General features: G+C 44.0%; 2 protein-coding genes across 3 annotated transcripts in view; one reads left to right on the top strand and one right to left on the bottom strand.

The window, feature by feature from the left end:
• Positions 1-13,720, top strand: part of LOC124045926 (radixin) — a 44,514-nt gene extending 30,794 nt beyond the window's left edge. Inside the window, exons 4-14 of one of the 2 annotated variants that reach the window (XM_046365745.1) lie at positions 5,112-5,330; positions 5,459-5,610; positions 5,792-5,875; positions 5,991-6,137; positions 6,497-6,593; positions 6,825-6,988; positions 7,904-8,034; positions 9,232-9,392; positions 11,020-11,112; positions 11,655-11,864; positions 12,843-13,720. In XM_046365745.1, the coding sequence (XP_046221701.1) occupies positions 5,112-5,330; positions 5,459-5,610; positions 5,792-5,875; positions 5,991-6,137; positions 6,497-6,593; positions 6,825-6,988; positions 7,904-8,034; positions 9,232-9,392; positions 11,020-11,112; positions 11,655-11,864; positions 12,843-13,007 (1,623 nt within the window). In that variant the 3' untranslated portion in view covers positions 13,008-13,720. The remainder of the gene's footprint in view (positions 1-5,111; positions 5,331-5,458; positions 5,611-5,791; positions 5,876-5,990; positions 6,138-6,496; positions 6,594-6,824; positions 6,989-7,903; positions 8,035-9,231; positions 9,393-11,019; positions 11,113-11,654; positions 11,865-12,842) is intronic. The other variant, XM_046365754.1, reaches the window with a different exon arrangement.
• Positions 13,721-18,426: 4,706 nt separating this feature from the next.
• Positions 18,427-27,745, bottom strand: part of LOC124048757 (probable ribonuclease ZC3H12C) — a 41,759-nt gene continuing 32,440 nt past the window's right edge. The window contains exons 9-11 of the mRNA XM_046369855.1: positions 22,381-22,615; positions 22,158-22,264; positions 18,427-22,066 (exon numbers count right to left, since the gene is read on the bottom strand). Coding sequence (XP_046225811.1) covers positions 20,583-22,066; positions 22,158-22,264; positions 22,381-22,615 — 1,826 coding nt within the window. The 3' untranslated portion in view covers positions 18,427-20,582. The remainder of the gene's footprint in view (positions 22,067-22,157; positions 22,265-22,380; positions 22,616-27,745) is intronic.

The following is a 27,745-nucleotide window of genomic DNA, read 5'->3' as shown; positions in this document are numbered from 1 at the left end:
CGGTGAGTCAGGCTTTCTGTCTGTCAGAGCCTCAGTGTGTGTTATAAATACAAAGACCGGAGCAGTGTGTGCTTAGACACGGACGCCACCTGACGTCAGACTAGGATCAACAGTTGGCCCAGTGTAGAGACTCTTTTTGAGAGCGAGTATGTCCACAGAGCTGAGTGCAACGGAGTGTGTGTGTGTGTGTGTGTATTTCTGAATTATAGTAAGATGAGCACAATAAAGAAGACTCATCTGCTAATTTCATGACATCAATGATAACATATTTAATTGAATATGACTTTTTTCTTCTCCTATCGCATAAAAATAGGCATCATGGTGATTTGCATCAATATTATTATTCACATAGCTACTTCACATACTCATCCACTTCTGCAATTTTGGATCAATTTGTTGAGAGAGTGCTTTCGGAAGGTATACATTTTGTTACGTTCCAGTCTTATTCTAAAATGGATTAAATAAAAACAATTCTTCATCAATCTACACATGATATAACATAATGACAAAGTGAAAACAAGTTTCAGAAATGTTTGCAAATGTATTAAAACTAAACTTTTACAGAAGTATTCAGACCCTTTGCTATGCGACTCAAAATTGAGCTCAGGTGCATCCTGTTTCCATTGGTCATCCTCTAGATGTTTCTACAACTTGATTGGAGTCCACCTGTGGTAAATTTAAATTATTTGGACATGATTTGGAAAGGTACACACCTGTCTATATAAGGTCCAATAGCTAACAGTACATGTCAGAGCAAAAACCAAGCCATGAGGTTGAAGGAATTGTCCGTGTAACTCCGAGACAGGATTGTGTCGAGGCGCAGATCTGGGGAAGAGTACAAAAACATTTCTTCAGCATTAAAGGTCCCGGATAACAGTGGTCTCCATCATTCTTAAATTTAAGAAGTGGAACCACCAAGAAAGGCCTTGGTCAGGGAGGTGACCAAGAACCTGATGGTCACTCTGACAGAGCTCCAGTGTTCCTCTGTGGAGATGAGAGAACCTTCCAGAAAGACAACCATCTCTGTAGTACTCCACCAATCAGGCCTTTTATGTTAGGGGCCAGATTGAAGCCACTCCTCAGTAAAAAGCACATGACAGCCCGATTGGAGTTTCCCAAAAGGCACCTAAAGGAGACTCGGACCATGAGAAACCAGATTCTCTGGACTGATGGAACCAAGATTCAACTCTTTGGCCTGAATGCAAGTGTCACCTGGCACCATCCCTATGGTCAAGCATGGTGGTGGCAGCATCATGCTGTGGGGATGTTTTTCAGCGGCAGGGACTGGGAGACTAGTCAGCATCGAGGGAAAGATGAACGGAGCAAAGTACAGAGAGATCCTTGATTAAAAACCTGCTCAGGACCTCAGACTGGGGCGAAGGTTCACCTTCCAACAGGACAATGACCCTAAGCACACAGCCAAGACAACACATTGGTGGCTTTGGGACAAGTCTCTGAATGTCCTTTAGTGGCCCAGCCAAAGCCTGGACTTGAATCCGATCTAACATCTTTGGAGAGACCTGAAAATAGCTTTGCAGCGATGCTCCCCATCCAACCTGATAGAGCTTGAGAGGATCTGCAGAGAAGAATGGGAGAAACTCTCCAAATACAGGTGTGCCAAGCTTGTTGTGTCATACCCAAGAATACTCGAGGCTGTAATCGCTGCCATAGTTTCTTCAGCAAAGTACCGAGTAAAGGTTCTGAAAACTTATGTAAATGTGATATTTCAGTTTTTTGTATGTTTTTTTTATAAATTTGCAAACATTTCTAAAAACCTGTTTTTGCCTTGCTGTTATGGGGTATTGTGTGTAGATTTGAGAAAATTAACAATTTAATCAATTTTAGAGTAAGGCTGTAACGTAACAAAATGTGGAAAAAGCCAAGTGGTCTGAATACTCTCTGAATACACTGTGTGGGTGGAATGAACTGAAGATGGGACAGCCGGGCATTCATGCGGTTGCGTCTGTTTATGCTGTTAAATGGACTCTACAACATTTTCTCAGATTGAGCAGCACCCAACTCCTCCACCATAAAAATACATTGCGATTCTCCACACAATCACAGTACACAAATACAGTACAATACACCAGCAAGCACCACATTACAACTGTACATCCAGTTGTGCAACTGAGTCCTGGACTTCCTGACAGGCCACCCCTAGGTGGTGAAGGTAGGAAACAACACCTCCACTTCACTGATCCTCAACACAGGGGCCCCACAAGGGTGCGTGCTCAGCCCAATCCTGTACTCCCTATTCACCCATGACTACGTGGCCACGCACGCCTCCAACTCAATCATCAAGTTTGCAGACGACACTACAGTAGTAGGCCTGATTACCAACAAGGAGGAGTTGAGGGCCCTGGTGCAGTGGTGCCAGGAAAATAACCTCTTCGTCAACAAAACAAAGGAAATGATCGTGCACTTCAGGAAACAGCAGAGGGAGCACGCCCCATCCACATCGACGGAACCGCAGTGGAGTTTCAAATTCCTCTGCATACACATCACTGACAAACTGAAATGGTCCACCCACACAGACAGTGCGGTGAAGAAGGCGCAACAGCGCCTCTTCAACCTCAGGAGGCTGAAGAAATTTGGCTTGGCCCCACAGACCCTCAAACCTTTGAAGATGCACAATTGAGAGCATCCTGTTGGCCTGTATCACCGCCTGGTACAGCAACTGCTCCGCCCGCAACCACAGGGCTCTCCAGAGGGTGGTGCGGTCTGCCCAATGCATCACTGGGGGCACACTGCCTGCCCTCCAGGACACCTACACCACCCGATGTTACAGGAAGGCCAAAAAGATCATCAAGGATATCAACCACCCGAGCCACTGCCCGTTCACTCCGCTACCATCCAGAAGGCGAGGTCAGTACAGGTGCATCAAAGCTGGGAATGAGAGATAGAAGCCGTTTTTCAATCTCAAGGCCATCACTCTTAAATAGCCATCACTAGCCGCCTACCACCCGCTTACTCAACCCTGCACCTTAGGGGCTGCTGCCCTATAGACATGGAATCACTGGCCACTTTAATAATGGATCACTAGTCACTTTTTAATCATGTTTTACATGCTGCTTTACTCATCTCATATGTGTACACTGTATTCTATTCTACTGTATTTTCGTCAATGCCACATTGCTCATCCTAATATTTACAGTGCCTTACGAAAGTATTCGGCCCCCTTGAACTTTGCGACCTTTTGCCACATTTCAGGCTTCAAACATAAAGATATAAAACTGTATTTTTTTGTGAAGAATCAACAACAAGTGGGACACAATCATGAAGTGGAACGACATTTATTGGATATTTCAAACTTTTTTAACACATCAAAAACTGAACTTGGGCGTGCAAAATTATTCAGCCCCCTTAAGTTAATACTTTGTAGCGCCACCTTTTGCTGCGATTACAGCTGTAAGTCGCCTGGAGTATTTCTCTATCAGTTTTGCACATCCTCCTTGCAAAACAGCTCGAGCTCAGTGAGGTTGGATGGAGAGCATTTGTGAACAGCAGTTTTTAGTTCTTTCCACAGATTCTCGATTGGATTCAGGTCTGGACTTTGACTTGGCCATTCTAACACCTGGATATGTTTATTTTTGAACCATTCCATTGTAGATTTTGCTTTATGTTTTGGATCATTGTCTTGTTGGAAGACAAATCTCCGTCCCAGTCTCAGGTCTTTTGCATACTCCATCAGGTTTTCTTCCAGAATGGTCCTGTATTTGGCTCCATCCATCTTCCCATTAATTGTAACCATCTTCCCTGTCCCTGCTGAAGAAAAGCAGGCCCAAACCATGATGCTGCCACCACCATGTTTGACAGTGGGGATGGTGTGTTCAGGGTGATAAGCTGTGTTGCTTTTACGCCAAACATAACGTTTTGCATTGTTGCCAAAAAGTTCAATTTTGGTTTCATCTGACCAGAGCACCTTCTGCCACATGTTTGGTGTGTCTCCCAGGTGGCTTGTGGCAAACCTTAAACGACACTTTTTGTGGATATCTTTAAGAAATGGCTTTTTTCTTGTCACTCTTCCATAGAGGCCAGATTTGTGCAATATACGACTGATTGTTGTCCTATGGACAGAGTCTCCCACCTCAGCTGTAGATCTCTGCAGTTCATCCAGAGTGATCATGGGCCTCTTGGCTGCATCTCTGATCAGTCTTCTCCTTGTATGAGCTGAAAGTTTAGAGGGACGGCCAGGTCTTGGTAGATTTGCAGTGGTCATACTCCTTCCATTTCAATATTATCGCTTGCACAGTGCTCCTTGGGATGTTTTAAAGCTTGGGAAATCTTTTTGTATCCAAATCCGGCTTTAAACTTCTTCACAACAGTATCTCGGACCTGCCTGGTGTGTTCCTTGTTCTTCATGATGCTCTCTGCGCTTTTAACGGACCTCTGAGACTCACAGTGCAGGTGCATTTATACGGAGACTTGATTACACACAGGTGGATTGTATTTATCATCATTAGTCATTTAGGTCAACATTGGATCATTCAGAGATCCTCACTGAACATCTGGAGAGAGTTTGCTGCACTGAAAGTAAAGGGGCTGAATAATTTTGCACGCCCAATTTTTTTCCGTTTTTGATTTGTTAAAAAAGTTTGAAATATCCAATAAATGTCGTTCCACTTCATGATTGTGTCCCACTTGTTGGTGATTCTTCACAAAAAAATACAGTTTTATATCTTTATGTTTGAAGCCTGAAATGTGGCAAAAGTCGCAAAGTTCAAGGGGGCCGAATACTTTCGCAAGGCAATGTACATATTTCCTAATTCCATTCTTTTACTTTTTAGTTTTCTGTGTTGTGAACTGTTAGATATTACTGCACTGTTGGAGCTAGGAAAACAAGAATCTCGCTACACCCGCAATAACATCTGCTAAATATGTGCATGTGACCAATAAGATTTGATTTGAATGATAACTCTGGGTTTGTTGCCCCTGGCTCCTTCTAGTTAGCCATATTGCCAACTTGGCCTGGCCAAACGAAGTTCAACATTGCTTGAATACCTCGGCCCCATCCCAAACATCCCCACAGAGAAGACCACCCTCAACCTCACACACAAAACCCACCCCAACATAGATAGCCTGCTAATCATTGCTGCATTTCGTGTTTTCAGGTGGTGAAGACAGTGGGCCTCCGGGAGGTGTGGTTCTTTGGCCTGCAGTACACAGACAGTAAAGGTTACAGCACTTGGCTCAAACTAAACAAGAAGGTGACACAGCAGGATGTGAAGAAGGAGAACCCTCTGCAGTTTAAGTTCAGAGCCAAGTTCTTCCCGGAGGACGTGTCTGAGGAGCTCATCCAGGAGATTACGCAGAGACTCTTCTTCCTGCAGGTAACACACGCGCTCGCACACACACAGTTCTACAGTGTGTCCTTTGTACTCGCAATGTACATTGCAGATCCAAACAAAGTATTCAAACGTGTGTGTGTGTGTGTGTGTGTGTTCCCTGCCCATTCCAGGTGAAGGAGGCCATCTTGAACGATGAGAACTACTGTCCTCCAGAGACAGCCGTGTTGCTGGCCTCCTACTCTGTCCAGGCCAAGTATGCAGACTACAGCAGAGACGTCCACAAGCCTGGTTACCTAACCTCCGACCGCCTGCTGCCACAGAGGTCTGTACTCCATATCCATTCCTCTGTTCCCTCTCTGTCCCCCTCAGAGGGAGTATGTTCTTTCTTAAATGAGCTGTTCTTTAGTAAAGTGGCTCAACTCCCTGACAATAAATCTGTTTGGTCTTTTGATGCCAGGCCTCTACTGTGGCTCTGTTTGAATAACCCTGTGTGTGTTCTGCAGAGTGCTGGAGCAGCACAAGTTGACTAAGGAACAGTGGGAGGACAGAATACAGACCTGGCATGAGGAACACACAGGCATGCTCAGGTAGGTCTGTGTATGAGGGTCTCTGTCTGTGTGTGTGGCTTTGTATGAGGGTGTTTGTATCACACTTTCTCCTGTACACAAGTTATAACTTTCTAATGTGTGTTTGTGTACATAGAGAGGACTCTGTGATGGAGTATCTGAAGATAGCCCAGGACCTGGAAATGTATGGAGTCAACTACTTTGAGATCAAGAACAAGAAGGGAACCGAGTTGTGGCTGGGTGTGGATGCACTGGGACTCAATATCTATGAACATGAGGACAAGTACGCAATACTGACTTGTACAATGTGGAATAATTATTTGTCCACTTCTCTATTTGATATACTCCACAACACGATCGCCCTCTGCTGACCATGGATGGTACCTCTAGTTTCACATTGTACTTCTCTGACATCAAATCAAATGTTATTAGTCACATGCGCCAAATACAACAGGTGTAGGTAGACCTTGCAGTGAAATGCTTACTTACGAGCCCCTAACCAACAATGCAGTTTAAAGAAATAAGAATAAGAAATAAAAGTAACAAGTAATGTACTGTAGATGGTTAGTTATCTTCCTATTGCATATTACTGTACTAGCATAGTGTTGAGACACTCTGTGTTTTCCCTTCCCTTCTCCCCAGGTTGACACCAAAGATTGGCTTCCCCTGGAGTGAGATCAGAAACATCTCCTTCAACGACAAGAAGTTTGTCATCAAACCCATCGACAAGAAAGCCCCAGTAAGTCCGTCTACCGGGAAGGCAGGGGACCCGTCTACCGGGAAGGCAGGGGACGGTGGGAGGAAATAATACAACACAATGTACAATAAACAATGAGAATATAACAATAATAATATTGGAGTAGAGTTGTCCACCCCTGTTCTCCACCTTGCACTGTCTGTAAATGATCTGTAAATTGTATTAACCCCTTCCTCTCCTCTTCCATTTTCTCCCCTCCTCCTCTCACTGCAGGACTTTGTATTCTACGCACCACGGTTGCGGATTAACAAGCGTATCCTGGCGCTGTGCATGGGGAACCACGAGCTGTACATGAGGAGGAGGAAGCCTGATACCATCGAGGTGCAGCAGATGAAGGCCCAGGCCCGGGAGGAGAAACACCACAAACAGATGGAGAGGTACAGTACTGGGCGAACACATGCAGACATGTGGTTGTGATTCTGACCAGAAGGGGGCAGCATTGTATTAAAATATGTCTGGTCTGCATTAGAACCACATAAAAGGCAAATCTCTGTATTTCCTTGATTCCCAAAAGGAGGGGAGAAGAGAGGATACAGGGAATTACAGAAATGAAAATGAGATAAAGTCTGATCTACCATCCTGACAGCTGCTCTCTGAAGATCAGGATGGTCCAAAGAGGCTATTGAGAAACAGCCTTGGACTGCATATCTCTGTATGCAGTGGTGTAAAAATATTTTAAAGGACTATTTACGTAGTTTTGGGGTGTATCTATACTTTACTATTTATATTTTTGACAACTTTTTACTTTACTACATTCCTAAAGAAAATATGTACTTTTTACTCCACTACAGTTTCCCTGAAACCAAAAGGTACTCAGACAGAACAGAATTATGGTCCAATTCACGCACCTATCAATATAATGCGTTGTCATCCCTACTGCCTCTGATCTGGCAGACTCACTAAACACAAATGTATACACTGTGTTTGTAATTCATGTATGAGTGTTGGAGTGTGCCCTTGACTGTCCATAAAAACATATATTTTTTAATTGTACCGTCTGGTTTGCTTAATATAAGGAATTTTATGTATAGCTTTTACTCTTTCACTTTTACTCAAGTATGACAATTGAATAGTTTTTCCAATACTGTTATGTGCATTTTTGTGTGTCTTGTCTTTTTGTAAAGCATCTTAGAATGTTGTACCTATTTTGGGATGATGATATTTTATACATAGATATATATAAATAATATTCAATATCAAACTATATATCTGTCAACCGGGATATATATTCTACAATTCTTAATTTGAATATATTATTAGCCCAGGCATGTTCATGGTCTTTTGTTTTACAGAGCCCAGCTAGAAAACGAGAAGAAAAAACGAGCGTACGCAGAGAAAGAAAGGGAGAAGATGGAGAAAGAGAAGGATGAGCTGATCGAGAGACTCAGACAGATTGAGGAACAGACGCTAAAGGCCCAGAAAGGTATATACACACACACACACACACACACACACACACACACACACACACACACACACACACACACACACACACACACACACACACACACACACACACACACACACACACACACACACACACACACACACACACACACACACACACACACACACACACACACGTGCGCGCTGAGGATACATCAGAGGAAAAATGACTCATTTTCATTCTCTCACTTATTTTTAAATGTCATAGGTTAACCTTGCAAGCAACACCTTGGTGTTACACTAAAGGAATCCGTGTGCTTCCAAGCCGAAACAATTCTCAAGACTTTGTGTATATATTATGACGACATTTTGTGACATATTTGTTCGTTCTAGACCTTTTTTTCCGGCTGTTCTGCCACACTGAAAATTAAAAAAAATACTGCACCAAACAACTTAGTTAGATGTAAAATTGCACTACTAAGATCTCCTTGTCAAAAATGTCAAAATTAATGACAGATTTCTTGAATTATTTTCGATATATTCTGACTATTTTTAGGAAGTGTATACTGGCTACGTCATTTCAAAATGGACACCTTTTTATAGTTTTTCAAGGGAAGGTATTTAAGTGAGTATGCGAGCACACTCCTTCGGTTCAGCTAGTTGAGGCACCAGCCGAACTGAAGCATGCTGACGCCTTAACACCCACTATAGTGTTCAGACACTCAATTACCACAGAACAAGTTCACAGCTACAACATTTGCATTCAAGCCTCTTATCAGGAGGAGTGAGGACTGGGATATCAGTTAGATATGGGCATAGGATGACACTGCCAGCTGTTATATCATGTTACGAGAACATTCTCTCTATTGTTGGCCCTTGACTTGTTGCACCACAGCTTTTCTGTTAGGACAGGACATAGCATGCATGGGGTGTATTTGCATAGAGTGAAGTCATGGACAAGTATTAGCCATTGAGGCTGTAGTGCTGACATTATGGTGCCTCTAGAAATGTGATTTTATAATATAGATGAGGCCTTTAAACACTGTCATTCCATTGGAGATTATTTGAGTACTCCTCTTGTTTCATAAAATATATAGATTCATGTGTGAATGTATATCAGGAAAGATGGGTGTGATTCTTGCTCAGATCGGAGTATATTTGCCATAAATTGTTGTCAATTGTGTGTGCATCTTTGTCTGTCTCTGTCTGTGTCGTTCTGTGTACGCTCATACAGAGCTGGAGGATCAGACACGCAGGGCCCTGGAGTTGGACCAGGAGAGGAAGAGAGCGAAGGAAGAGGCAGAGAGGTTGGAGAAAGAGAAACAGGCAGCAGAGGAGGCCAAAGCAGCTCTTGTTAAACAGGCTGCTGACCAGATGAAGAACCAGGAACAACTGGTAACACATCACATCACCAGTCTGGGCCACGCTTTGGATCAGGGCCCCGTTTACTGAACATACTTTCAGTGCATACTTCTTTCCTTCCTTCCTTGAAAAAAAATTACTGATTAGTGAATGCAATATGATAAGATACCTTACTCTGCTTTCTATTTATTGATTATGTCAAGGAAAGATGGGTCTTAGTGTAGTTAACCATGTAAATATACCTACTGTCGGCAGGTATACAGTAATTCTCTAAATCAACAATCTCCTCTGGATTGTGCAATTATCACACTAAAACAGTTGTAAATTCTCTATTCTACATTATAAACTGGGTGGTTCGAGCCCTGAATGCTGATTTGGTTGACAGCCGTGTTATTTCAGATGAAATAACACAGGTATTTTTATTTATTTAACCTTCATTTAACTAGGCAATTATGACAGCATTTATTTTTACTGCCGTAATTTACATTGGTAACCAATTTAGAATAGCAATAAGGCACCTCGAGTTTGTGCTATATGGCCAATATACCACTGCTAAGGGCTGTATGCAGGCACTCTGCGTTGCGTCGTGCCTAAGAACAGCCATTAACTGTAGTATATTGGCCATATACCACAAACCCCTGAGGTGCATTATTGCTTAGACATAGCATCACTGTAATAACCCTGTCCCTGCTCTATTATCACCATGTCAATACATACATTTGTATGTAAATAAGTGAGACTGACTTTTGTAAACACATCCTCTGGTCACACTAGATTTTATGGTTGGTTTTACTAGCATTCCACAGGTGATTTGGTTATTCCTCGTGGTATTGGTTTTTTCTTGGTCTTTCACTTGACATGCCTAAACCCAACGCATTGCTCAACTTTGTGCTTCAGCTCCAAATGACTGAATATGGTCTTATGTAAGTCGCTCTGGATAAGAGCGTCTGCTAAATGACTTAAATGTAAATGTAAATGTATTTAGAGATAGTCATTGTTTTAAAGGGATAGTTCACCCAAATTACAAAATAACATATTGCTTTCCTTACCCTGTGAGCAGTTTATGGCAAAGGTATGACAGCAATCCATGCTTTGGTTTTGTTTACCTGGCCACTGTTTCTGGCCATTGTGGCACAACTCCAATGCAAGTCATGCACTTCATGTCCAAAAAAAAAATTTATTGTATAACTCAATGAAGTTGCAAATGGATGATTTGGACATGCATTTGATTTGTGGCCAGGTAAACAATAGAGAAGCATGAATTACTGGCACACCTTGTCCATAGACTGCTTACAGGGTAAGGGAATCTAAATGCAATTTGGGTGAACTTTCTCTTTCTCTCTCTGATGCTGTGTTCGAATGCCCTGAGGCAGTAACCTTTTTAGAGTGCTGACAGATATGTGTGATTGAGGTGTTAATGGGGGGAATTCTATCCTCTTACCAGCCTCTCTCCCTCTGGTATTCCAGGTAATATTTCATAGGTGGTATAACATGTTAACAGTACTCACCACAGAACCACGTGTCAATTTATATTGATATTGGTTGGTCATTAAGTTTAATGTGGAGGAGAATGGGCCATGGTCAACTCTTGCAGTCTGGTGGCCAGTGTGTTGGGGTGTGTGTGTGTGACAGAAGTGTGCCTTGTGCTTGTCGCTCGCAGGCCGCTGAGCTAGGAGAATTCACCGCCAAAATCGCTCTGCTTGAAGAGGCCAAAAGGAAAAAGGAAGAGGAAGCGACAGAATGGCAACACAAAGTAACTGTTACCTCCTCTACCTCTCTCTGACCCCCACATGCCCCCTGCGCTTACTGAACTAATGCATTATTAGAATGGTGTCTGTGTCTAAATGTGTGGGGGTGTGTGACCTCAAACCAAATCGTATAACAGCTTCCCTAAAATAACTTCAAAATGTTTTGTGTATGTGTGGGAGCTGAGGTTGAAATTGTGAGCGAGGATTTGTTTTCATTGTGTGTCTGTCCTTTTTTATTTGCATGTTAACCCGTTACTGTGTGCATGAATGTTTTACTGCTTTTTACAAGTCTCTGGTCTGCTCAGGCCCTACACGTGCATTACCTTTAAATACAGATGTCCCTGTGTTTTGGCAAATGTATCTTAAAATGTGTTGGTGTGTGAGTTTGTTTGTGAAAGCAAGAATGTTTGTTCTACCTGTTGTGTATCCAAATAGAATATTGAAATGTGTCAATACCGTGTGATAGTTATGTACGATACAATAGATAAGCACTTTATTGGACGCCAAGTGACAGTATTTCGCACATTAACCTCCCCCTCCCCACTAGGCCATCTCAGCCCAGGAGGACCTGGAGAAGACTAAAGAGGAGCTGAAGTCTGTGATGTCATCACCCCCGGCGCCAGAGCACGACGAGCAGGATGAGACGAATGCTGAGGGTAGCACCGAGCTGCACAGTGATGGGGTCACCGGCCACCACAGCGAGGAGGAACGTGTCACAGAGGCCCAGAAGAACGACCGCGTCAAGGAGCAGCTGCAGGTAGGCTCAGGAAGACATGGCCTCACTTACATTTAACATTTTTGTCATTTAGCAGACGCTCTCTCCAGAGCGACTTACTGTACAATTAGTGCATTCCTCTTAAGATAACTAGGTGAAGCAACAATGCATCACAATGGTCCTCTGTAGCTCAGTGGGTAGAGCATGGCTCTTGCAATGCCAAGATAGTGGGTTCAATTCCTGGAATTACCCCTATGTGAGAAAAGGTTGTACTCTATGGATGTTGAAGAGCATTAACCTGCAGGAGTGTGTCACCGCTTTGATGTTTGCAGAGAACGACAGGGTGTTGTCCAGGGTCACGCCAAGGTTCTTTGCACTCTGGGAAGGGGACACTGTGGAATTGTCAACCGAGATGGGAGAGGTCATGGAGTGGGCAGGCCTTTCCCAGGAGATAGAGCAGCTCTGTTTTGTTGAGCTTGAGGTGGTGGTCAGACATCCAAGCTGAGATGTCTGCCAGGCAGGCAGAGATGCATGTTGCCACCTGGGTGTCAGAAGGGAGGGAAGCGGAAGAATAGTGGAGTGTCATCCGCATAGCAATGACCAGAGAGACCGTGTGAGGATATGACTGTTGAGAGACCTGGTGAAAAGAGAACGGTGATGATGTAAAGAGACTTGGTCTAAAGAGAAAAAAAAACTTGGTGAAAAGAGGATGAGCACCTAGAACCGAGCCCACGTGGACACAAGTAATGAGAGCACGTGATGCAGACACAGGTCCTCTCAAAGTCACCTGGTAGTAGTGACCTGCCAGGTAGGATGCAATCCAGGAGTGTGCATATGCCATTAGGATGGATAGACCCCTAGAAGCTCCAACTCACAACTGCAAAAACATGTAGGGTTATGGTTAGGCCTAGTGTTTGGGTTAATGGATCAACAGTTTGCAGATTAGTTCAAAACATTTAGACCCTGTCTGCAACTATCAAAATGAAGTGTTCTCTCTCTTCCCCTCTCCCCCTCTGTCAGGCTCTGAGTTCAGAGTTGGCCCAGGCGAGGGATGACACCAAGAAGACCCAGAATGACATGCTACATGCGGAGAACGTGAAGGCTGGGAGGGACAAGTACAAGACCCTGCGTCAGATCCGCCAGGGAAACACCAAGCAGCGCATCGACGAGTTTGAGTCCATGTGAGAGACCTCGCCCTCCCACCCTTGCATTGCCACGACAGCGGCTCGTTTTTGTGTACAGCAAAACCCGCCCGTTCCCGTCCCATTCCCCAAATCCCTACTTGCAAAAAGGCCAGAGGTGTGTGGATTCAATGTCCCGCCAACTATGCCTTGCCAAAGCTCTGCCCACTAGCGGATGGCCAATCAAACTGCTCCATGCTTAGACCTCTGCCTAACCACATCTAGACTCGCCTAATCTGGAATGGCAAGCAACATACTGTCGAAGACAATTCTCCATGAACAAAGGATAATTTAATGCTTGCATGTCTGATGTAAGAATGGATAGAGAAATTGGTTGATATCTTGCTTTCATTGAGAGGGAACAATTGCAGTTTAACTTTTGGATGTCGCTGGCCAGCTTGTATGTAAAGCTTTAAATACCTTACGTTTATTTGTTTGCCATTAGATTAAGAATTTTAATAGTTTTCTTTTTTTTAACGAAACAGCCTTATTTGTCTCATCTAATTTTGGCTTCATATTTAACTGTGGTGAGTTAGCTGTGCTCTAGTCAGTCATGGGTCAGCTGATGTTGAACCAGTGGTTTAATTCCTCCAGAATTTGACAACAGCGTTTATCTGTCCGTTCTGACCTATACCTTTTTGTGTCGTTTATCGTCAATTGAAGCATTTACCATTAATTTATTTTCCGTCACAATAAAGATTCCATGTATGTTTCTTATTTCCAGTCAGTCAAAGTGTTCATCCCCAGGTTGAACGAGGCAAAACCAAATTGGAGGGAGGCAGCAGTGCATTATTATATGGATGGAGTGATATGAGGAACTGTTTATTTTGAACATTCCATATTCATCACCTTCCAGACATGTAAGAATGGGGAAAATAAAAGAACCACAAAACCACCCTTGCCACGTTGGTTTTCTAAATCAACATTATGTAAGGAATGATCAGGTCAGCCACCTCCTTGAATTTACAACTGCTGTTGTTTCTGGTGGAAAAAAAACTCTTATTAAATTGTAAATATCAATTGTTTTATCCTTAATGTCAAGCGATGTACAATAATGTACTTTACTAACCTTTATCTTCAGTTATAACTTTGAACCCATTAATCATTAGTTAAAATCATGTAAAAAATAAAAATGTAATGTTGTAGTAACCTTTCCAGAGATATTACCTTTCATGTAGTGTTGTAGAAAGATGACGACACATTATAGGCTATTCATTCAACTTTATCACCACAGTAAATGTAGCATCCGTTTGATTTTAAATTTCAGATGTCAGAGTGCCTTCAGGAAAGTATTCAGATCCCTTGACTTGTTTCACATTTTGTTACATTATAGCCTTATTCTAAAATGTATTACATTGTTTTTTTTCCCCCTCATCAAACAGTACCCCATAATAACAAAGCAAAAACCGGTTTGCTAATTTATTTAAAAAAACAACTGAAATATACTTTATTGAAGCACCTTTGGCAGCGATTTACAGCATTGAGTCTTCTTGGGTATGACTCTACAAACTCGGCACACCTGTATTTGGGGAGTTTCTCCCATTCTTCTATGCAGAGACTTTGTGGTTCCAAATTTCTTTCATTTAGGAATGATGGAGGCCGCTGTGTTCTTGGGGATCTTCAATGCTGCAAAAATGTTTGGTACCCTTTCCCAGATCTGTGCCACGACACTATCCTGTCTCTGAGCTCTACGGGCAATTCCTTCGGCCTCATGGCTTGGTTTTTGCTCTGACATGCACTGTCAACTGTAGGCCCTTATATAAACAAGTGTATGCCTTTCCAAATCATGTCCATTCAATTGAATTTACCACAGGTGGACTCCAAGTTGTAGAAAAATCTAAAGGATGATCAATGGCAACAGGATGCACCGGAGCTCAATTTTGAGTCTCATGGCAAAGGGTCTGAATACTTACAGTACCAGTCAAAAGTTTGGACACACCTACTCATTCAAGGATTTTTCTTTATTTTTAGTATTTTCTACATTGTAGAATAATAGTGAAGACATCAAAACTATGAAATAACACCTATGGAATCATGTAGTAACTAAAAAATTGTTCAACAAATCAAAATATACTTTATATTTGAAATTCTTCAAAGTAGCCACCCTTTGCCTTGATGACAGCTGAGCACACTCTTGGCATTCTCTCAACCAGCTTTATTAGGAATGCTTTTCCAACAGTCTTGAAGGAGTTCCCACATACCCTAAGCACTTGTTGGCTGCTTTTCCTTCACTCTCTGGTCCAACTCATCCCAATCCATCTCAACTGGGTTGAGGTCGGGTGTTTGTGGAGGCCAGGTCATCTGATGAAGCAATCCCATCACTCTCCTTCTTGGTCAAATAGCCCTTACACAGTCTGGAGGTGTGTATTGGGTCATTGTCCTGTTGAAAAATAAATGATAGTCCCACTAAGTGTAAACCAGATGGGATGGTGAATCGCTGCAGAATGCTGTGGTTGCCATGCTGGTTAAGTGTGCCTTGAATTCTAAATAAATCACTGACAGTGTCACCAGCAAAGCACCCCCACACCATAACACCTCCTCCTCCATGCTTCACGGTGGTAACTGCAGATGCAAAGATCATCCATTCACCTACTCTGCCTCTCACAAAGATACGGCAGTTGGAACCAAAAATCTTACATTTGGACTCATCAGACCAAAGGACAAATTTCCACCGGTCTAATGCCCATTTGCTCGTGTTTCTTGGCCCAAGCAAGTTTCTTATTATTATTGGTGTCATTTAGTAGTGGTTTCTTTGCAGCAATTCGACAATGAAAGCCTGATTTATGCAGTCTCCTCTGAACAGTTGATATTGAGCTGTGTCTGTTACTTGAACTCTGAAGCATTTTATTTGGGCTGCAATTTCTGAGGCTGATAACTCTACTGGACTTATCCTCTGCAGCAGTGGTAACTCTGTATCTTCCATTCCTGTGGTGGTCCTCATGAGAGCCAGTTCAACATAGATCTGGATGGTTTTTACGACTTCCCTTGAAGAAACTTTCAAAGTTCTTGAAATGTTCTGAATTGACTGACCTTAATGTCTTAAAGTAATGATGGACTGTTGTTTCTCTTTGCTTGTTTGAGCTGTTCTTGCCATAATATGGACTTGGTCTTTTACCAAATAAGACTATCTTCTGTGTACCACTCCTACCGTGTCACAACACAACTGATTGGCTCAAATGCATTAAGAAGGAAAGAAATTCCACAAATGAACTTTTAACAAGGCACATCTGTTAATTGAAATGTATTCCAGGGGACTACCTCATGAAGCTGGTTGAGAGAATGCCAAGAGTGCACAGCTGTCAAGGCAAAGGGTGGCTACTTTGAAGAATCTCAAATATAAAATATATTTTGAATTGTTTAACACTTTGTTTGCTATCTACAGGATTCCGTATGTTATTTCATAGTTTTGATATCTTCACTATTATTCTACAATGTAGAGCATAGTGAAAATAAAGAAAAACCCTTGAATGAGTAGGTGTCCAACCTTTTGACTGGTACTGTAAGGTATTTCATTTTTTATACATTTTCTACATTTTCTAAAAACCTGTTTTCGCTTTGTCATTATGGGGTATTGTGTGTTTTATAATAAGGCTGTAACAAAATGTGGAAAAAGTAAAGTGGCCTGAGTACTTCCGAAGGCACTGTACGTGCACATCATCTTCTGACATTCTTTTCAGTATGACAATGTTTATGGGGGGAAGAAAGAAAAAATATTTGAGTTAGGCCGGTTCGATTTGACATTTAAAGTTACAGTAAAGCCTAGCACTGTTATCAAAACAATGATGTTGACATGACAGGCTTCTTAAGTGTTATTTAAATTCCTTAGTTAATGCCTATTTCCCTGTCAACCCAATCACTGTAGGCTACAATACACTTATCTGACACCCTAGATCATTGACTATCGTATTCACATGATACACACTTGCCTCATCAACATCCTATCTTAATGAACCTGAGCACCATTTTGGCAGCACACCCATCCCATCCCCAAGAAAGAAGACACATTGTCATCATCTGAAAGCTTGAATAGGTCTTTATTGCTCTTATTATTCATCTTAACATGAAGGAGTCAACATGTACCACTTGGCCACAGTTCCCTGAATTGGCATGTAGTCTGCTACAGGCCAGAGTGTCATAGAGAGTCACATGCTCTGGGATTCCAGTACCTAAAGCTCATTGTTGCAACATGTGTTCTCCCATTCACATACAGTACAGTCACCAAGGCAAAACATCAACATCACATCAGGCCACAGTTCTTGTTCTCCATTCCCCAGATTCTATTTTGGCTTGAAATGACCCATGTTGACCTGTGAAGAAAGCAGCATCATAATTCAGAAACATAAGTTAACTCTCAATTATTTTGCCAATTGCTTTGGTCCCTGACAGAATACCCGAATCCCAACCTTATTTTTGTGGATCTTTTTTTTTTAAACAATCATTTTTAAGACATTTATTATATTTAACAGTTTTATTGTAGCACAAATGGTTGGATTTAAAGCACAGCAGTGATGAATATGAAAATAAATTATACTTGACTTTGGAAAGTTTGACACATATCTATTTGTTTTGCTTGAATTTTAGGCCCTGGATGCAGACCGGCGAAATGAAACAGTTAGCAGTCAAATAGAATTAGAAGTCAACCAGTCAGACCAATGACATAAAACCAATTACTATCCAGATTCCAAAATGACCAAAAAATGGCCATGGTGGAAGAGATTCAACCCAGCACATGTACATACACTGTCTTCAAACTGAACCTCACGCCATCAAACGGTGATTCATTATACAAAAGGTGAACGGTCCCGTACAGCCTATATCCAGAGACGGTGAGGAAAACCACCCAAACAATTTCCCTAAAACGTCTTAATGCTGATTAAAAAATACATCACATATAATTCCAATATCACCTCTTTAAAAAATCAGGACATGGAAAAATGTTTAACTGAACATGGTTCAGACTATCATCGGATGTGTTTGAAAAAGTAGAGGCATTTACTACTCTGCCCACACCCCAGCACACACTGCACACCCCGGCACACACTGGCACACACTGGCACACCCCGGCACACACTGGCACACCCCGGCACACACTGGCACACACTGGCACACACTGGCACACACGCTGGCACCCACTGGCACACACACTGGCACACACCGGCACACACTGGCACACCCCGGCACACACCTGCACACACACTGGCACACACACTGGCACACCCCGGCACACACCGGCACACACTGGCACACCCCGGCACACACACCGGCACACACACTGGCACACACCGGCACACACACTGGCACACACCGGCACACACACCGGCACACACTGGCACACACCGGCACACACACTGGCACACACCGGCACACACACTGGCACACACTGGCACACACCGGCACACACACTGGCACACACACTGGCACACACCGGCACACACTGGCACACCCCGGCACACACCGGCACACACCGGCACACACACTGGCACACACACTGGCACACACCGGCACACACACTGGCACACACACTGGCACACACTGGCACACAGTGCCCTGCAGCTACTGAGAAGGCTCTTTTTTTAGAAAGGTGCTAGACGTCAAGTCTTGGGTGGCGGTTTTATTCGGCCACAATGTCACATGCTCGCTCAGCTCAAAGCTAATATTCCAACCAACTCAGGGGACCAGAAAAGAACACTGCTATTCAGTGACTTGCCATGTAATACTACTGTGTGAATGGACATGGTTTCTTATATGTAAAAAAAAAAAAACATACTTGAACCTTTTGGCTGTTGTCATGTTAAGAAACTGGTTCCAGAGAGGAAGTATTGTCTTTGTCAAGTCAGCAGTGTTCCACTGATCCTCTGAAGGGATAGGCTTAGTTTATTGAGAGAGCTGAGAACCACGGTACAAAAACATGTTAAGTGAAAGATCATGACCATCAATAGGGGCTGATGGGGAAGAAAAAATTATCTGCTTCCCCATAAAGCTGACCCCCACAGTCACACTCACATGACTGTGACCTGAGTTAGATTGTGACCAGCCAACGAGAAAACACACTTTCAGACGAATGATAATAAAACAACCAATATTTTCTGTCCTGTGTCTGTTGATCACCAATCACAGTACAGTAGTTGGAAGAAGTTGCATTTGATGCCTTTTCTTTCCCAAATAATTCTTAAAAACACAATACAACATTTTCCAAAATATATTTTAGAACATTAACAAATGTGACCAATTACGGCACATGAATCTCAAAATACTTTTTGTATACATATTCTCATATAAAACAATGATCTGGTTTAAGTTAATAGGATACAATTTGTATCAACGAGGAGAGGGATTCTCTTGGCCACTAAAGTTTGTTGTGGTCAGGTTACCTTGGAAACACAAGTCCAGTGTTTTGGACTGTAAACGGGTAGATGTAGTCCCTGCTGTGTGTGAGCAAGGCATTTCCCAACACGGTGTCATTGCCTAACTATTCCTATTCACTGAGCGATTGTGGCAACTTACAATGGATTCTAAGCCAGGAGGTAGAGAATGACCTTGTCCACAGAGTTAAGTACATAGACAGTTACAGTATAGCACCATCTGTCTGTCTGTCTGTCTGGATGGTTACACCTGATGTCTTCTCTTGTAATGAAACCCTAGCAACAGAAACCCCCTTCAACTAAAATAATCTCACACAACAAAAAGGACAAAGGGACATTAATAAATTAACACATTCATACATTTAAAAAAAAACGTTAAGATAAACACCTGCACCTGCACTAATTTGCATATCCTTAAGAACCATCTGATTTCAATGTCCAGAATGGTTGTTAGAGGACAAAAAAATGGTTAAAAAAGAAAGCGAAAATCAATATCGCAATCTCTCAAGCTGTGAAGTAAGCTTCAGAGCTTTCCCCAGAGAGGAACTAGCTGCTGTCTGCGAGAGTAAACAATGCTCTGGGGTTTTCACATGGACTTTACCAGGCCTTTAACAGCTGGAGTTCTTCACTATAAAGGGGAAGTTCATCAAATTATTTCAACGACGTTATTCAATTCACCACCTGCTTTTATGAATCGTTAATGAACAAATGACAGGGATGCAACTAAATCAGTGTAGCTTAGATTTACGAATTTGCTTTGTCTTTTAGTTTGAAAGTAACATGTTTATGACAACAAACAATACCTTCGATTTGTAATCCCAGAATTCCCCCGTGTTAACACCTCTGGATTTTATGATATGATTGGAAAAATGTTGATTAAAAAAAGCAACGAAAAGTGCCATAACAAAATATAAAGACAATACAAATAATTTAAAACATGCAAAATAAATACATTTAAGCAACACATCCCATTCAAAAGAGTCTCCTGAAATAATGCTGACACACATGTTCACTCCTACCCACACACCATAAACAATCCTGACCTTAAGTGCTTGAGGTGGTCTCATCCCGCACAACAGTAACGGACAACAATAAGGTAGCTCGGATTCTCCTTAAAAAATATAGTTTAAAAAATCTCCCCCTGTATCGTAGATGTTTTGGGAGGACTATAGAGTTGGGCACGTCACCTCTTTCCTCTACTACAGTAGTGTCAGTACTCAGTAGCGAGCCTGGGACTTCTCAGCCAGGATGGCTGCAGCCAGCTGCTGGGCGTCCATCACGTGGGGGTTCCTCTCCATCACCACCTTCACCAGCTCTGGAGGAAAGATGTTACACAGATTGACAAACACTTTATCCCTCACATCCTGGCATCTTCCCCCCTGGTGCTGGGGGTCCATGGAGGGGTGGGGTGGAGGATGGGAGGAGGAAGGGGGTTGAGGATGGGGCGAGTGTGTCCCCCTGGGCCAGGAAGAGTGCCAGGGTTGTTCGTGGCCCTCAGGCTGGGACTGGAAGTTGAAGGCCTCATAGCAGGGCTGGAGGAGCTGCTGGTAGTGGGAGTCCCAGCTGGCCAGCCGCTGCTCCTGTCCCATCCCAGGGTAGGTCCTCCGTGGGCGGACAGGGGAGTGCTCGTAAAGCCGGGAGTTCTGGAGGCTGTTGTTGTCCTGCCAGGTGGAGCCCCCCAGGTTATGCCCCAGAGTTGAGCTGTGAGAGTAGCAGTGGGGGCTGGAGGTCTGGGGTGGAGGTTGGGGAGGGTAGTCCTCCGAACAGCCAGAGCTGCTCCCCACAGTTGGATGCTTAAGATGGGGAGGAAGGTAGGTGAGATGGGCCTTGAAGTGGTGAAGGGAGGAGGGATGATCCTCCAAGCTGAAAACCTGTGTCCTCCCCATGCTCTGATATAGGGGGTAGCTATGGTGGGAGCCTCCATGTGGGTGCAGTGTCAGACCAGGGGGCGGGTGGTTGGTGTGGTGTGGGTAGCGGCTGGAGCAGTGGTGGTGATGGGGGTGGTGGCATTTGAGGCCATCCTCCAATAGGGGGTCAGGGGAGAAGGAGTCAGAGCTCATGCTGCCCTCGCTGCTGCAGTCAGATGCCAGCAAGCCTGTCCGTAGGTCAGTTGGGAACAGCCGCTCGGGTATCAGTGGCACCACCAGGTTTAGGCTGGAGTACGCCCTCATTAGGGAGTTGTAGCCCAGCTTTGGGGACTCACAGGTGGGATATGACTCAGAGTGACCAAGCTCCAACAGCCCTGGAGCTCTGCAGGAGCCGTTCCTCCCTGCGTTGTGGTCCCTCCAATCCTGCAGAGAGAAGCCTTGGCTGGAAGGAGGACCCCCAGAGGCAGGAACCACGAGGCTGTTGCTACAGCTGCTGCTACTGCTGCTGCTACTACCTCTGTGGGCCTCTGATTTGGTCCTCCTGCCCAGCCGCTCCTCCAGGAGGTCGTTATAGGGGGGGGTGCACAGGCCGGGGTCCGACCGCCTCTTTGGGGCGGCTCGGTGGGGTTCTGGGAGCCTGTCTGCACTGGAGCTGCTGGACATGCTGTGGCTCTTCACCAGCGGAGCAGAGCCCAGGCTCTTGGAGGAAGAGGTGGAGGAGGAAGAGGAGTTCTTGGCACTGGCACGCAGCTCGTCGGCCACAGAGCGCTGGGGCTGACTGCCTCTCTCAGGGTGGTAGAATTTACACTTGTGGCCGTAAGTGCACTTCTTCCCTTTAGAGAATACAGGGTGGTTAACTCTCAATCATGAGACAAGCCAGAGGAGGCTGGATGAATAATGTATAAGAGGATGGCTAGGTGTTACCATAGGGGCAGGGCTGCTTCCTGTGTTCTGGGATCACTGGTCTCTTCCTCAGGAAGTTCTCCAGACTGGGACCATGGCGACCCAGAGGATCATCAGGAGGCATGAACCTGGACACACAACCACATACCAGACACACGGTCAGATAACCACTCAACATCCACATATCAATCCCCAGGAAAAACAACTCCAGACACTAATAGTTATAGGCTTGGTGGGACCTTACTTGTCATTGACGAATGAGTACATGAGCAGCCGCTCGTCAATGAACTTCTTCCACTCTGTCTTCTCATTGGCCAGGTCCCGGTAGTTGTCGTTAGAGACGATGATGCCGTCGGACTCGTAGGCCAGCTTGACGATGAAGCGGTCGTCGTAGCAGACCACTCGGCGGCCCTGGACCCGACGAGACGGAGTGAACACCAGGATCTTGTCTTTCTCCAGACGACGCAATATCTCCTGGTCTAGAGAGAGAAGAGAGGGGGGGGGGACAGGAAGAGAGGGCGGGATGACAGAGAGAGAGAGAGAGATGGGGTATGCATTTTGCTGCCAGGAATATACCTGACACCTGCAGTGTATTTGTATTTGGAGATCTGGGTAAGGGTAAGAAATGGGTAAGGGTAAGACATAAGGGTAAGACATGGGTAAGGGTAAGACATGGGTAAGGGTAAGAAATGGGTAAGGGTAAGACATGGGTAAGGGTAAGAAATGGGTAAGGGTAAGACATGGGTAAGGGTAAGAAATGGGTAAGGGTAAGAAATGGGTAAGGGTAAGACATGGGTAAGGGTAAGACATGGGTAAGGGTAAGAAATGGGTAAGGGTAAAAATGGGTAAGGGTAAGAAATGGGTAAGGGTAAGACATGGGTAAGGGTAAGACATGTAAAACCTATGAATTCATGAGCCAAGCCCTCCAGCATTTAAGGTTTGTGTGTGTCTTTTCTTAATAAATATTTAAAACCAGACTCTACTTTTGCCTTTAGAAAAGATTGATGTAATTTCCACCAATATGAAAATCCAGCCATGATATAGGTTAAAGGTTAGACAAGTCTATACAGTCTAGTCTATTTTAACCCCCAAATTTTATGGGATGACATTGAATCAACGTGGAAAACTGATTGGATTTGCAAAAGTCATCAACGTAAGAGAATTTCGTGTTTTTTGACTCTTTGCAAACTGGAATTCATTTATCCGGAGGCTGTATTCATTGTAGCTAGGGATTTTAACAAGGCTAATCTGAAAACAAGACTCCCTAAATTTTATCAGCATATCGATTGCGCAACCAGGGGTGGAAAAACCTTGGATCATTGTTACTCTAACTTCCGCGACGCTTATAAGGCCCTGCCCCGCCCTCCTTTCAGAAAAGCTGACCACGACTCCATTTAGTTGATCCCTGCCTACAGACAGAAACTAAAACAAGAGGCTCCCACGCTGAGGTCTGTCCAACGCTGGTCCGACCAAGCTGACTCCACACTCCAAGACTGCTTCCATCACGTGGACTGGGATATGTTTCGTATTGCGTCAGATAACAACATTGAGGAATACGCTGATTCGGTGTGCGAGTTCATTAGAACGTGCGTTGAAGATGTCGTTCCCATAGCACCGATTAAAACATTCCCTAACCAGAAACCGTGGATTGATGGCAGCATTCGTGTGAAACTGAAAGCGCGAACCACTGCTTTTAATCAGGGCAAGGTGTCTGGTAACATGACCGAATACAAACAGTGCAGCTATTCCCTCCGCAAGGATATCAAAGAAGCTAAGCGTCAGTATAGAGACAAAGTAGAATCTCAATTCAACGGCTCAGACACAAGTGGTATGTGGCAGGGTCTACAGTCAATCACGGACTACAAGAAGAAAACCAGCCCAGTCACGGACCAGGATGTCTTGCTCCCAGGCAGACTAAATAACTTTTTTGCCCGCTTTGAGGACAATACAGTGCCACTGACACGGCCTGCAACAAAAACATGCGGACTCTCCTTCACTGCAGCCGAGGTGAGTAAGACATTTAAACGTGTTAACCCTCGCAAGGCTGCAGGCCCAGACGGCATCCCCAGCCGCGCCCTCAGAGCATGCGCAGACCAGCTGGCCGGTGTGTTTACAGACATATTCAATCAATCCCTATACCAGTCTGCTGTCCCCACATGCTTCAAGAGGGCCACCATTGTTCCTGTTCCCAAGAAAGCTAAGGTAACTGAGCTAAACGACTACCGCCCCGTAGCACTCACTTCCGTCATCATGAAGTGCTTTGAGAGACTAGTCAAGGACCATATCACCTCCACCCTACCTGACACCCTAGACCCACTCCAATTTGCTTACCGCCCAAATAGGTCCACAGACGATGCAATCTCAACCACACTGCACACTGCCCTAACCCATCTGGACAAGAGAAATACCTATGTGAGAATGCTGTTCATCGACTACAGCTCGCCATTCAACACCATAGTACCCTCCAAGCTCGTCCTCAAGCTCGAGACCCTGGGTCTCGACCCCGCCCTGTGCAACTGGGTACTGGACTTCCTGACGGGCCGCCCCCAGGTGGTGAGGGTAGGCAACAACATCTCCACCCCGCTGATCCTCAACACTGGGGCCCCACAAGGGTGCGTTCTGAGCCCTCTCCTGTACTCCCTGTTCACCCACGACTGCGTGGCCACGCACGCCTCCAACTCAATCATCAAGTTTGCGGACGACACAACAGTGGTAGGCTTGATTACCAACAACGACGAGACGGCCTACAGGGAGGAGGTGAGGGCCCTCGGAGTGTGGTGTCAGGAAAATAACCTCACACTCAACGTCAACAAAACTAAGGAGATGATTGTGGATTTCAGGAAACAGCAGAGGGAACACCCCCCTATCCACATCGATGGAACAGTAGTGGAGAGGGTAGTAAGTTTTAAGTTCCTCGGCATACACATCACAGACAAACTGAATTGGTCTCCTCACACAGACAGCATCGTGAAGAAGGCGCAGCAGCGCCTCTTCAACCTCAGGAGGCTGAAGAAATTTGGCTTGTCACCAAAAGCACTCACAAACTTCTACAGATGCACAATCGAGAGCATCCTGGCGGGCTGTATCACCGCCTGGTACGGCAACTGCTCCGCCCACAACTGTAAGGCTCTCCAGAGGGTAGTGAGGTCTGCACAATGCATCACCGGGGGCAAACTACCTGCCCTCCAGGACACCTACACCACCCGAGCCACTGCCTGTTCACCCCGCTATAATCCAGAAGGCGAGGTCAGTACAGGTGCATCAAAGGTGGGACCGAGAGACTGAAAAACAGCTTCTATCTCAAGGCCATCAGACTGTTAAACAGCCACCACTAACACTGAGTGGCTGCTGCCAACACACTGACACTGACTCAACTCCAGCCACTTTAATAATAGGAATTGATGGGAAATTATGTAAAATATGTCACTAGCCACTTTAAACAATGCTACCTAATATAATGTTACATACCCTACATTATTCATCTCATATGCATACGTATATACTGTACTCTATATCATCTACTGCATCCTTACGTAATACATGTATCACTTGTTATGCAGGTGAATGAGGACCCAAAAGCGACTTAACAGAAACAGAGTTTATTCCAGTCCAAACAGAAAACGACTAATCCTGAATTCTTAACAGGAAATGTCCAAACGGGGAATAACAGAAATCCTCTAGTCTGTAGAGGGGAATAACAGGAGAAGCGGCCACAGACTGCAGGTCGCTTCGGGTAGGCGCAGGCCGTAGCTGATAGAGACACCTGCTCACACGCAGCATCTGATGAAGGCAAAAACACGACAGGACGGAACAAGAACACAGTACAGCAAACAAGGACCCGACAAGGACAGAAGCGGAAACAGAGAGAGAAATAGGGACTTAATCAGAGGGCAAAATAGGGGACAGGTGTGAAAGAGTAAACGAGGTAGTTAGGAGAATGAGGAACAGCTGGGAGCAGGAACGGAACTATAGAGAGAGAGAGAGAGGGAAAGAACCTAATAAGACCAGCAGGGGGAAACGAATAGAAGAGGAAGCACAGGGACAAGACATGACAATCTATGACAAAACATGACATCACTAGCCACTTTAACTATGCCACTTTGTTTACATACTCATCTCATATGTATATACTGTCCTCGATACCATCTACTGTATTTTGCCTATGTTGCTCTGTACCATCACTCATTCATATATCTTTATGTACATATTCTTTATCCCCTTACACTGTGTATAAGACTTTAGTTTTGGAATTGTTAGTTAGATTACTTGTTGGTTATTACTGCATTGTCTGAACTAGAAGCACAAGCATTTCGCTACACTCGCATTAACATCTGCTAACCATGTGTATGTGACAAATAAAATTGGATTTTGATTTGATTTGAACATTATATCAACTAGCCTATTCTGGGCCCTCAGAACAGACAGCTGTTTTTTTATGACATTTCCACTGGATATATGGAATCATCAGATTATTATATTTTGCTCTATCACACCCGAGACTTATCGAGTCTTATCGAGTCTCTATCACACCCGAAAGTTATCGAGTCTGGAAGTGTTGAAAATATTTTAAAGTACTGAGGAACTATCATTCACAATAAATGTTAAAAATAACTGACTTTTGACTTACTGTGTGAGGTAAAGTCAAAATGACTGAGAAGCTCAACTTATTAGTGGTGGACGTGGTGAATTATAACAATCACAAATCAGACATTGCCAAATGGGAACTTTCCTACTTTTGCACGCAGAATGCCAGGCAGGCCTACTTCTGTGTGTGCTCAGGCGTGCGCAGACACATGTTCATTGCTCACATGGAGTACTCCAAACAATAGACAATGAACACATTTACAAAACTCATAACGGTTATGAAAGAAACCAAAACTTGTTTCTCACAAGTGTAGCAGGTTGTGAACTCCGTGAACAACGTTTCCAGTCCGAGAATGAGAATGATAAATGACAGCAATTAATACATGCATTAACAAAAATTAATATAACCAAATGATGGGGGATGAATGGTACGTTTATTCGGCCTACTGGTGATATACGTAAGGGGAAATTGATAAAAATCCAAATCAAAGGGCAAACAATTCACACAATGAATGCCCAAGAATTGGCAGGAGACAACTGAGTGGATGCATTCTGGAGAGAGACACGCCATATCTTTGCCACACACACCTCCCATTCCTCTTGTTGCAACATTTTAAGTTATACTCAAGACACATTATCTTCACACATATTTGAGATACTTATCACTGAAAGTTGCAACTCAATCAGCTAGACTTAATGCCATGCACAACACCCAAATTGCGGGCTTCCCAAATATGCATAGGCCTACACACTTGTGATTTGAAACAATCCACAGCCAATTAAAAAATAAGCTAATGATCATCTGTGGCTAAGTCATGCTCCCTGGTGAAGTATTTTCAATTATATTATTTAGACAGGAGTAATTATAGCCTATCATTTTTGTCATAACATCAATTTACTTTATGGGAATCCAGCATCCTAACAAAGCATAGGAATCCTGCCAACTTTCATTTCCAATTTGCAAGAGGCTGAAACCAGAGATCTGTATATAATGACGAGATGTCTCCTCCCTAACAATTGGAGTC

This window comes from Oncorhynchus gorbuscha, linkage group LG01 (genome assembly GCF_021184085.1).
Source record: "Oncorhynchus gorbuscha isolate QuinsamMale2020 ecotype Even-year linkage group LG01, OgorEven_v1.0, whole genome shotgun sequence".
Classification (NCBI taxonomy): domain Eukaryota; kingdom Metazoa; phylum Chordata; class Actinopteri; order Salmoniformes; family Salmonidae; genus Oncorhynchus; species Oncorhynchus gorbuscha.
This window is presented reverse-complemented; position numbering and strand designations above follow the sequence as displayed.